At 40.2% G+C, this 12,258-nt stretch overlaps 1 protein-coding gene across 21 annotated transcripts in view; it reads right to left on the reverse strand.

The window, feature by feature from the left end:
- LOC139748637 (uncharacterized) overlaps positions 1–12,258 on the reverse strand; it is a 615,583-nt gene that overhangs the window by 58,987 nt on the left and 544,338 nt on the right. For all 21 annotated transcript variants that reach the window (XM_071661860.1, XM_071661846.1, XM_071661861.1 and 18 more), the window contains one exon: positions 10,576–10,738. In XM_071661860.1, the coding sequence (XP_071517961.1) occupies positions 10,576–10,738 (163 nt within the window). The remainder of the gene's footprint in view (positions 1–10,575; positions 10,739–12,258) is intronic.

The raw sequence follows: 12,258 nt of genomic DNA on the forward strand, positions 1-12,258 counted from the left end.
TACTATATCGTTCCAATTCACTCTATTCCTTGCACGCCTTTCACCCTCCTGCATGTTCAGGCACTGATCATTCAAAATCTTTTTCACTCCATCTTTCCACCTCCAATTTGGTCTCCCACTTCTCCTCATTCCCTCCACCTCTGACACATACATCCTCTTGGTCAATCTTTCCTCACTCATTCTCTCCATGTGAACAAACCATTTCAAAACACCCTCTTCTGCTCTCTCAACCACACTCTTTTTATTGCCACACATCTCTCTTACCCTTTCATTACCTACTCGATCAAACCACCTCACACCACATATTGTCCTCAAACATCTCATTTCCAGCACATCCACCCTCCTCCGCACAACTCTGTCTACAGCCCACGCCTCGCAACCATGTAACATTGTCAGAACCACTATTCCTTCAAAAGTACCCATTTTTGCTTTCCAAGATAACGTTCTTGACTTCCATACATTTTTCAACACTCCCAGAACTTTCACCCCCTCCCCTACCCTATGATTCACTTCCGCTTCCATGGTTCCATCCACTTCCAAATCCACTCCCAGATATCTAAAACACTTCACTTCCTCTGGTTTTTCTCCATTCAAACTTACCTCCCAAGTGACTTGTCTCTCAACCCTACTGTACCTAATAACCTTGCTCTTATTCACATTTACTCTCAGCTTTCTTCTTTCACACACTTTACCAAACTCAGTCACCAGCTTCTGCAGTTTCTCACCCGAATCAGCCACCAGCGCTGTATCATCAGCGAACAACAACTGACTCACTTCCCAAGCTCTCTCATCCCCAACAGACTTCATACTTGCCCCTCTTTCCAAAACTCTTGCATTCATCTCCCTAACAACCCTATCCATAAACAAATTAAACAACCATGGAGACATCACGCACCCCTGCCACAAACCAACATTCACTGAGAGCCAATCACTTTCCTCTCTTCCTACACGTACACATGCCTAACATCCTCGATAAAAACTTTTCACTGCTTCTAACAACTTGCCTCCCGCACCATATATTCTTAATACCTTCCACAGAGCATCTCTATCAACTCTATCATATGCCTTCTCCAGATCCATAAATGCTACATATATAGGTATGTATGAAAAGGATCACAATTTTGCGCATGATCAAGATATTCCTACAAGTCCACAAGGAAAATGAAACACGATAAGTTCCCAAGTGCACTTTCCTGTAATAATCAAATCATCAGGGGAGACAGAAGAGAGAAATATAGGTCGGTTGATATACATCAAAGAGACGAAGCTAGGACGCCATTTGGTAAACATGTTTACCAAATGGCGTCCTAGCTTCGTCTCTTTGATGTATATCAACTGACTTATATTTCTCTCTTCTGTCTCCCCTGATGATGTGATTATTACAGGAAAGTGCACTTGGGAACTTATCGTGTTTCATTTTCCCCATGGACTCATAGGAATAGGTATGTATATGTGCATATGTGGATGTGTATGTATATACATGTGTATGTGGGTGGGTTGCACTTGGGAACTTATCGTGTTTCATTTTCCCCGTGGACTCATAAGAATAGGTATGTATATGTGCATATGTGGATGTGTATGTATATACATGTATATGTGGGTGGGTTGGGCCATTCTTTCATCTGTTTCCTTGCTCTACCTCGCTAATGCGGGAGACAGCGACATAGCATAATAAAAAAATAAATATTTTTTTTTCATACTTAAATGCCATTTTCTGTCTTAGTAAGGTCAAGAACAAAACGTCCCCTTTTACTCACATCCACTCTCAAGCTGTTATGCCTAATGCACCAACACCACAGCCCCCTATCTACAATCAGTCCCTAAAGACCATTCCATGGTTCCCCCAGCAGCTCATTGTCTTGATTCAGTCCAATGACAGCAAATCACTCCCTATATACCACATCACTACAATTCATTCTATTCTGTGTGCATGTTTAGGTTCCAAGAACTCAAAATCTTTTTCACTTCATCCTACCATCACCAACTTGGTCTCTCCTTCTCCTTGTCCCTTCCACTTCTCACACATATATACTCTCTGTTAACTCCTCACTCATTCTTTCCTAATGCAAAACCATTTCAGCAAATACTCTTCACTCTCACAACCATACTCTTCTTATTTGCATCATATCACATACTTTCCTCAAACACAAAATTCCCAGCACAATCCATCTCCTCCATACATTCTCACCTACAGCACATGCTTTTCATCCAAACAATAACTTGGGACTAATACACCTTCAAACATACCCATTTTTGCCCTCCCAGATAATGACCTCTCCTTCCACACATTTCTGAACACTCCTAGCTATCTAAAGCATTTCCTCTCCTCCAAGCTTTCTTCAATCAAACTCACACCCCAACTAACCTGTCTCTTTGCACTGCTACACCGAATAACCTTATATTTAATTATGTTTTCTCTCAACTTCCTTTCAGACATCCTCTCAAATTCATACACCAAATGTTGCAGCTTCTTACTCGAATCTGCCCCCATTACTGTGTCATCAACAAACTGCACTTGATCCTTACGCACTGAATACCTGCCCCTTTCTCCAGGACCCTTGCATTTACCTCCCTCATCACCCTATCACAAACAATTCAAAACAGATATGGTGACATCACATACCCTTGCCATTGACCCAAATTCACTTGAAACCACTCAACCTCCTCTCAACTAATGATTGATAAAATCTCTCCACTTCCTCTAATACCTTTTTCCCTATACCATATATTCTTAAGACTCTCCACAAAGCATCTATATCAATCCTATCATATGCCTTCTCCAGACCCACAAATGCCAGCCATGTGCAAATTCTGTTACTCTTAGTATTTCTCACACATATTCTTCAATGTAGAAGCCTCATCTAAACATCCTCTAGCATGTACAAAACACGTTGTTCCCACTTTTACTTTCTTCCAGCCCCGAGAGTCCCTTCTATGCATATGAGACTCCCACAGCACTCTTGAAGCTGACCACATCATTGGTCAAGACAGCAGGTCATAATGTGTTGTGATGTGTGTGCATCTATAATCAGACACTGCATGATAATAGAGTAGTAAGTATCTGGTGTCTTTTTTAAGGTAAATGCTTCATGGGTTTGTGAAGGGTCTCGGGATATGATGAAACAAGTGTTTGAAGTGTTGTCCTGATGGATGATGTTGAGAGTGTGAGCAAAAGAGTGTGGTTTCTGCTGGGTGTAAGTCTGGTGGGTTGGAGTTTATGAGTGAGTTGAAAAGTTTAATGTTTCGTGCTTGTTGCACTATTTCAGTGTTTCTGTGTCCTGTTACTGTTTTATTTGTTAGAGGAGTGGGGATCTATGAGTAGAGGTTACCGAAGCATGAGACATGGGTCAGCATTTCATTTCTACTTAGGGGTTGGCCATTAGTTATAAAGTGGTGTGGTTTGAATGGGAGGAGACTAGTCCTGCTACATAGAAATGAAAACAAAGATCAAGGCGGGACTGTATTGGGAGCATCTTTGTTTTACTGTGAAGGTGCCGAGTGTCTATGGTTGCTAGACAGCCGATGACTGTTCCGAGTGCCTTATTTTGAGTGGTTTGCAGCTTTGTTATACTTCTGCATGTGAGGATGGAAGACCAGACAGATAAGGCATAGTTTAAAGTAAAGTATAGGAAGTTAAGGAAACATTCTTCTTGTCCAAATCTAGTACCAGTTAGTATTTTATGGGCATGTAGTTTCGGTGCATTACACATGACAGTTACACACTGAATGTGAAATGTGGCCTTTGTTGCCTTTTCCTAGTGCTACCTCGAGTGCGTGCAGGGGGAGGGGGGTGCCATTTCATGTGTGGCGGGGTGGCAACGGGAATGGCTGAGGGCAGCATGTATGAATATGTATAAGTGAATATATGTATATGTCTGAGTATGTATATGTATGTATATGCAGAAATGTATAGGTATGTACATGTGCATGTGTGGGCATGCATGTATATACATTATATACATGTGTATGTGGGTGGGTTGGGCCATTCTTTCATCTGTTTCCTTGTGCTACCTTGCTAATGCAGGAGACAGCGACAAAGTATATTTAGGGAAGCAGTGATGGCTTGCGCAAAAGATGCTTGTGGCATGAGAAGCGTGGGAGGTGGGTTGATTAGAAAGGGTAGTGAGTGATGGGATGAAGAAGTAAGATTATTAGTGAAAGAGAAGAGAGAGGCATTTGGACGATTTTTGCAGGGAAAAAATGCAAATGAGTGGGAGATGTATAAAAGAAAGAGACAGGAGGCCAAGAGAAAGGTGAAAGAGGTGAAAAAGAGGGCAAATGAGAGTTGGGGTGAGAGAGTATCATTAAATTTTAGGGAGAATATAAAGATGTTTTGGAAGGAGGCAATTAAAGTGCGTAAGACAAAGGAGCAAATGGGAACTTCAGTGAAGGGAACTAATGGGGAGGTGATAACAAGTAGTGGTGATGTGAGGAGATGGAGTGAGTATTTTGAAGGTTTGTTGAATGTGTTTGATAATAGAGTGGCAGATATAGGTTTTTTGGTCGAGGTGGTGTGCAAAGTGAGAGGGTTAGGGAAAATGATTTGGTAAACAGAGAAGAGGTAGTAAAAGCTTTGCGGAAGATGAAAGCCGGCAAGGCAGCAGGTTTGGATGGTATTGCAGTGGAATTTATTAAAAAAGGGGGTGACTGTATTGTTGACTGGTTGGTAAGGTTATTTAATGTATGTACGATTCATGGTGAGGTGCCTGAGGATTGGCAGAATGCTTGCATAGTGTCATTGTACAAAGGCAAAGGGGATAAGAGTGAGTGCTCAAATTACAGAGGTATAAGTTTGCTGAGTATTCCTGGGAAATTATATGAGAGGGTATTGATTGAGAGGGTGAAGGCATGTACAGGGCATCAGATTGGGGAAGAGCAGTGTGGTTTCAGAAGAGGTATGGGATGTGTGGATCAGGTGTTTGCTTTGAAGAATGTATGTGAGAGATACTTAAAAAAGCAAATGGATTTGTATGTAGCATTTATGGATCTGGAAAAGGCATATGATAGAGTTGATAGAGATGCTCTGTGCAAGGTATTAAGAATATATGGTGTGCGAGGCAAGTTGTTAGAGGCAATTAAAAGTATTTATCGAGGATGTAAGGCATGTGTACATGTGGGAAGAGAGGAGAGTGATTGGTTCTCAGTGAATGTAGGTTTGCGGCAGGGGTGTGTGATGTCTCCGTGGTTGTTTAATTTGTTTATGGATGGGGTTGTTAGGGAGGTGAATGCAAGAGTTTTGGAAAGAGGGGCAAGTATGCAGTCTGTTGTGGATAAGAGAGCTTGGGAAGTGAGTCAGTTGTTGTTCGCTGATGATACAGCGCTGGTGGCTGATTCATGTGAGAAACTGCAAAAGCTGGTGACTGAGTTTGTTAAAGTGTGTGAAAGAAGAAAGTTAAGAGTAAATGTGAATAAGTGCAAGGTTATTAGGTACAGTAGGGTCGAAAGTCAAGTCAACTGGGAGGTATGTTTGAATGGAGAAAAACTGGAGGAAGTAAAGGGTTTTAGATATCTGGAAGTGGATCTGGCAGCGGATGGAACCATGGAAGCAGAAGTGAATCACAGGGTGGGGGAGGGGGCGAAAATTCTGGGAGCCTTGAAGAATGTGTGGAAGTCAAGAACATTATCTCGGAAAGCAAAAATGGGTATGTTTGAAGGAATAGTGGTCCCAACGATGTTGTATGGCTGCGAGGCGTGGGCTATGGATAGAGTTGTGCACAGGAGGGTGGATGTGCTGGAAATGAGATGTTTGAGGACAATATGTGGTGTGAGGTGGTTTGATCGAGTAAGTAATAATAGGGTGAGAGAGATGTGTGGTAATAAAAAGAGTGTGGTTGAGAGAGCAGAAGAGGGTGTTTTGAAATGGTTTGGTAACATGGAGAGAATGAGTGAGGAAAGATTGACCAAGAGGATATATGTGTCAGAGGTGGAGGGAACAAGAAGTGGGAGACCAAATTGGAGGTGGAAAGATGGAGTGAAAAAGATTTTGAGTGATCGGGGCCTGAACATGCAGGAGGGAGAAAGGCGTGCAAGGAATAGAGTGAATTGGAATGATGTGGTATACCAGGATCGACGTGCTGTCAATGGATTGAACCAAGGCATCAGAAGTGTCTGGGGTAAACCATGGAAAGTTCTGTGGGGCCTGGATGTGGAAAGGGAGCTGTGGTTTCGGTGCATTATTACATGACATCTAGAGACTGAGTGTGAACAAATGTGGCCTTTGTTGTCTCTTCCTAGGGCTACCTCGGGCACATGAGGGGGGGGGAGTTGTTAATTCATGTGTGGCGGGGTGGCGATGGGAATGAATAAAGGCAGACAGTATGAATTATGTACATGTGTATATATGTATATGTGTGTGTGTGTGTGTAAATATATGTATATGTTGAGATGTACAGGGATGTATATTTGCGTGTGTGGATATGTATGTATATACATGTGTATGTGGGTGGGTTGGGCCATTCTTTCGTCTGTTTCCTTGTGCTACCTCGCTAACGCGGGAGACACTGACAAAGCAAAATAAATAAATAAAAATATTTTTTTTTTTTCAAACTATTCGCCATTTCCCGCATTAGCAAGGTAGCGTAAGAACAGAGGACTGGGCCTCTGAGGAAATATCCTCACCTGGCCTCCTTCTCTGTTCCTTCTTTTGGAAAATTAAAAAAAAAAAATAAATTATATATATATATATATATATATATATATATATATATATATATATATATATATATATATATAGTGTGTGTGTGTATGTGTGTGTTTCTTCATCGGTTTCTTGGTCCTACTTCGCTAAAGCAGAAATGGCAATCAAGTATAGCAAAAAAAAATTATGTCTATTTTTTCACACATACTCGCTATTTCCCATGTTAGTGAAGCAGCACCAAGAACAGATAACTGAGCCTTAGAAGAAAAATCCTCACTTGGCTCCCTTGTCTGTTCTTTCTTTTGGAAAAGTAATACAGGAGGGGAGGATTTCCAGCTTCCCCTCCAGTTTTACTTTTTCAAAAGGAGCAGCAGAGAAGGGGGCCAAAAGAGGATTTTTCCCTCAAAGGCTCAGTCATCTGTTCTACCCTCTTCTACACTTCTTCATTTAGGGCCAATGCCTCACATTCATATAGAATCAATGGGACTATTTTACCATCATGCATAACCATCTTTGCTCTGACAGACAGCGACCTCTATTTTCACACACCCTCAACATACTCAGGAGCTTAGCCCCCTCAACCACTGTATGGCTTATTTTAGTTCCTGTGGTTCCATTTGCTCTTGTGTCCACTCCCAGGTATCTAAAACATTCCACTTTCTCCAAGTTTTATCCATTCAAAACTTACACTCTAACTGATCTGTCTCTCCCCCCTGCTAAACTAAATAACTTTACTCTTAGTCACATTGACTCCAAACTTCCTCCTTTCACACACACTTCCAAACTCAGAAACCAGCTTCTGGAATGTCTCATTTTGAATCTCCCACCTGAGCCACATCATCAGCAAACAGCAGATGAATCAGCTTCCAAGCCCCAACCCACCCCTAACACACTGTAGACCCCCTTATAGGACCTTCACATTCATCCCTCTTACCACCCCAACTATACACATACCAAACAACCATAATAATATTGCAGGCCCTGCCACACGCCAATCTTCCCCTAAAACCACACTCATCCTCTCTCTTCCTACTTAAACATATGCTTTATGAGTGAAACTGGCTTAGCATCCAGCTTCACATGTGTAAATCTGTATTTGTGAGGAAGCACCAAAGTCAGACAAAGAATGGCCTAATTTGCTCACATCCAATCTCTAGCTATGAGAATAATGCACCAAAACTCTATCCACATGTAAGTGCCCCACACCTTTGCATGGTTTCCCAACTGCTGCATATGCCCTGGTTCAGCCCATTAATGGCAAGCAGCCCTCTATATACCACATCAACGATTTATTCTATTCCATGCGTACCTCACACTCTCCAACGTGATAAAACCCCAACAACTTAAGAGCAACATTCAGTCCATCCTTCCATCTCATCCTCAGCCTCCCCATCTTCCTTCTTCCCTCCATCTCTTACATGTTTGTCCTTTTAGTCATTATCTCAACACTCATCCTCTCTACATGTCCAAACTGTTTTAGTACTCGTTTTGCTCTCTCAAGCATTTTGAGGCACTGAGTACAGGACTGGGGAGGAACCATGTGGTTTCAGGAGTGGAAAAAGGTGTGTGAGTCAGGTGTTTGCTTTAATGATTATGTGCGAGAAAGGTAGGGATATTTATGAGGTATTTATGGATCTGAAGCAAGCGTATAACAGGGTTAAAAGTGAAAGTGCGTTTATGGTAAGGGTTTGTGGCATCACCACAGATATTCTTTGTTTATGGATGGGGTGGTGAGGGACATAAATGTGAGTGTCTTGGAGAGATGGATGGGTCTGCAGTCTGCTGGTGGTAGGGAGACCAAGGAGGTGAGTCAGTTGATGTTTGCTGATGGCTCTGGTGGCAGAATGATGTAAGAAACGAGAGAGAGAGAGAGAGAGAGAGAGAGAGAGAGAGAGAGAGAGAGAGAGAGAGAGAGAGAGAGATTTATTTTATTTATATTTATTTATTTTGCTTTGTCGCTGTCTCCCACATTAGCAAGGGTGCATGTAAATCTGAATGCATAGTACCAAGAGGTTGGCTGGAGAGTAAATTTGAACACACAGTAAGGAGAGGCTGGCTGGAGTGTAAATTTGAATGCATTATACTGAGAGGATGTGGAGTGTTTAAGTTACCTAAGAGTGGACATATCAGTAGATGGAAATATGGAAGCTGACCCAAGCCCTAGTGTGGGGTGAGGGGAGCTAAAATTCTGAGTGCACTGAGGAGTGAGTGGAAAGAGAGATCACTCTCTATGAAGACAAAGACAAATACTTTTGAAGGTTTAGTAGTCCCAGTGGTGTTGCATGGATGCGAGGCAAAGACCCTTAATAAAAAGTGCAGAAGGGGTGGAGGAGGATGTTTTGGAAATTAAATGCTTTAAGACAATAGATGTTATGAGGAAGGTTAAACCAATAAGAAATGATAAGGTAGGAGAGAGACGTGGCAGGAAGAAGACTATTGCAATATCAAGAGCACTAAAGTGTGTGCTGAAATTGTCTGGCCATCTGGAGGAGGAGGATGAGGAGATGCTGATTAGGAGGGTATATATTTCAGAAGTGCATGGGGCAAGGAGAAGAGGGAGAGCAAACTGGAGATGTAAGGTTGAAGTGAATGACTCTTTGAGTTAGTGTGGAGGGCATGATGGATGCATGGAATATAGTGAATTGGAGCAATGAGGTATATAGGGAACAATGTGCTGAAACAAGGCATATGAAGAAGTCGTAGGAAACGTATAGGTCTGTGAAGCTTGACTGTACACAGGGTGTCTCTGGTTTTGGTGACTGCAAGTGACAGCACACATGACAAAGATATGAGAAAACTTCCCTAAAAAAAAATGAACATTGAGACTCCAAAGTTTTGAGTCATTTTACACCATTATCAATGATGATCTTAACTTGGAACTTCTAAGTTTATTTTTCTAGCAAGTTTTTTCATGTATGTATGTATGCATGTATGTATATGTGAGTAATTACCTATCTGTATTGTACAGAGATGGAGTTCTATGCTTATGAGACCTCATCTCTCATTATATTTCTGTTTATTAGGTAATCAACTAATTTTACTCTACAGGGAGGAACTTTTACATTTATGTGCCCCCCATCTCTCAAACATTCTCTTCTGTTACATATCTTAAATTTTGCTATGCTATCTCCATCAACAAGCTTCCTAGCATCTTAATCCATTCACCCATCATTCTTAAACCAAAAGAATACTTCTTTATTTCTTTCTTGAAAATTTTCTCACTCAATTTCATGTTATGTCCTCTGGAAGTTCTATCCCTACATCTCTCAACAAACACTTCACGGTCTATGTCCAACAAACACTTCACGGTCTATGTCAACAATCATTTCAAAAACAAAGGTTGTAATCAGATAACTCCTCACTCTTCTCCCCTCTAAAGAGACACATCTAAGGCCTCTAGCCTTTCCCTGTAACTAAGCTCCCTTAATTCTGGTATGTATGTAAGAAATGTATATGGTATGTACATATGTATACACATTGCTGAATTAGATTCTTCACTATATTGCCATTTAGGTAAGTTATTTCAAAGAGACTACAGACAGTAATGTTATTACTACAAGCATTACCCAACCTCAAAGTAACAAAAACACACTCACCATTAACTTTCAAAACATAACTAACTAAAGAAATAAAAGGATATTTACTTTAAAGTTGCATCTTACTTAGTATTGGTTAATAAATTCCTAGAAAGTGTAAGAGGATTATGTTACCCAATTCCATTACATTCTAAATATATCAAATATCCTTTATCCATGCAAACACATACAGCACTACACAGAGCTCAAATTATCCTGATCATGAATACGACTGCAACACTGCAAAGAATTTTTCAGAATTCATATATAGAATTTATAGGAGAATGTTTTCCAGACACCAGAATGCATGTTGAGGAATGCTTTCATGCAGAATTTAGCACGTGCAACAAAACCATGACTCACTTATAGTTGCGTGGACCGTCGGCGCAGTGTGGTTGGCAGATGAAGTGGTTGAGTTTGACTGGGGGGGTTTGCGGCTCTCTCCTTTACTCCCCCCCTGATGAGGTTGTTGTTGTTGTTGCTGATGTTGATCATGTTGCTGCTTTTGTTGATGATGAGACTGTTTCTGTCATGGCAACCATTATGATAAATCCCAACTCTAATTGCTGCAGTTGCTGATTTTTTGTTACGCATGACATGAGACTACATCTGTGCCAAAAACACAAAACCTGATAAGTCTGGATTCTAAAAGATTAGAGTTCATCAGGTTCTGAGTTTTAGGCTAAACATCAAAATAGCATTAATTGCCTCAACAGATACTTTATACTGAACAATATATATAACTACTTCAAATTGTTTATACAAATTTAGTTCTGAAAGAAGGGAAATACTAGGTATATGAAAATATTTCTTTAATACTAATGATATGAAAAAAAAAGTTAATAATATTCAAATAATTGAAATAGCTGCCCAAGTGTTCATATTTCCATCAGGAGGGCAAGCAAAATTTGACAGCCAAGAAGTTTACCGCTTTGTCCTTGTTTTTTACTGTGTTTAACATGTTCTTAAAGTGGTTTAACATGTTCTTAAAGTGGTTTAACATGTTCTTACAGTAAAGTACAGACCTCTTTATATGTATTACAATCAAGATTCCTCAACCAACATTTCTGGTGCCTATTTTCTTTACCTTTACTACAATCAACCTACAATCCTCTGTCCAATTTTGGTGTGGGTTAGCAAATACTCAGTCAAACAAGTCTCATCACTCAAAAGGAGGGACATTTCCCTGCTCTCAAAAGCAAGATTCCCCTCCTATACTGTATATATGGAACGGGTAATTCTACCTATGTACTTCATAGAACTACTCCCTCGTATATCTATTTCGTCTCAAGAATGCAAATGGAATACTGAATGGTAATTAAGGCGCGTATTGCATAGGAAACTGAGGTTTTGCCTATCACCCCCTTTTTTCACCATGTGCATAACTACAAACACACACAACTTGAAGAAGGATACATAAAAAAAAGATATGGACAGGACAGAGGTAAAAAAAAAAAAAAAGAAAAAAAAAAAAGGAAAATTGTGAAAGGGAAGGTGGGTTAGTGACTGACTGAGAAGATGTATGAGTGTGCTATTGTGTACATGCATGCAATCGTGCATGAATATGAGTGTTAGTAATGAATTCCTTCTGCTGTCAGTAACAATATAATGGCCGTGGACAGCTATTTCAACTGTTTAAATATTCTATGAAGTACATGTTGGAAACTAATGCCAATTCTGATCATTCTTAGGAGTACTGTACTAATAAATCAACATAATCCACCTTAAATTCTTAAAAATAAATGTATCAAGAATAGCAAATTTACAACAATTCACTTACCACAAACTTATACATTTGAAACTGAAAGTTAGCTTCCCCTACTTTCTTGCTAGGGTAATTATTTCAATTTACTACATATGCAGAAACAATGAGAAGTAAAACTAAGAAATATAAAAGCTTGTGATAAGTGATCTCCTCGTGATGATGTAAAGACCATTTTCATAAATAAATTACAATTACCAATCAAATTACAGTCTAGAAAAACTTTTGGACATATAAATCCACATTACACAAGTCAAAACCTTTACATCATCAAACCATTCACA

The sequence above is a fragment of the Panulirus ornatus genome, chromosome 5 (assembly GCF_036320965.1).
Source record: "Panulirus ornatus isolate Po-2019 chromosome 5, ASM3632096v1, whole genome shotgun sequence".
Taxonomy (NCBI): domain Eukaryota; kingdom Metazoa; phylum Arthropoda; class Malacostraca; order Decapoda; family Palinuridae; genus Panulirus; species Panulirus ornatus.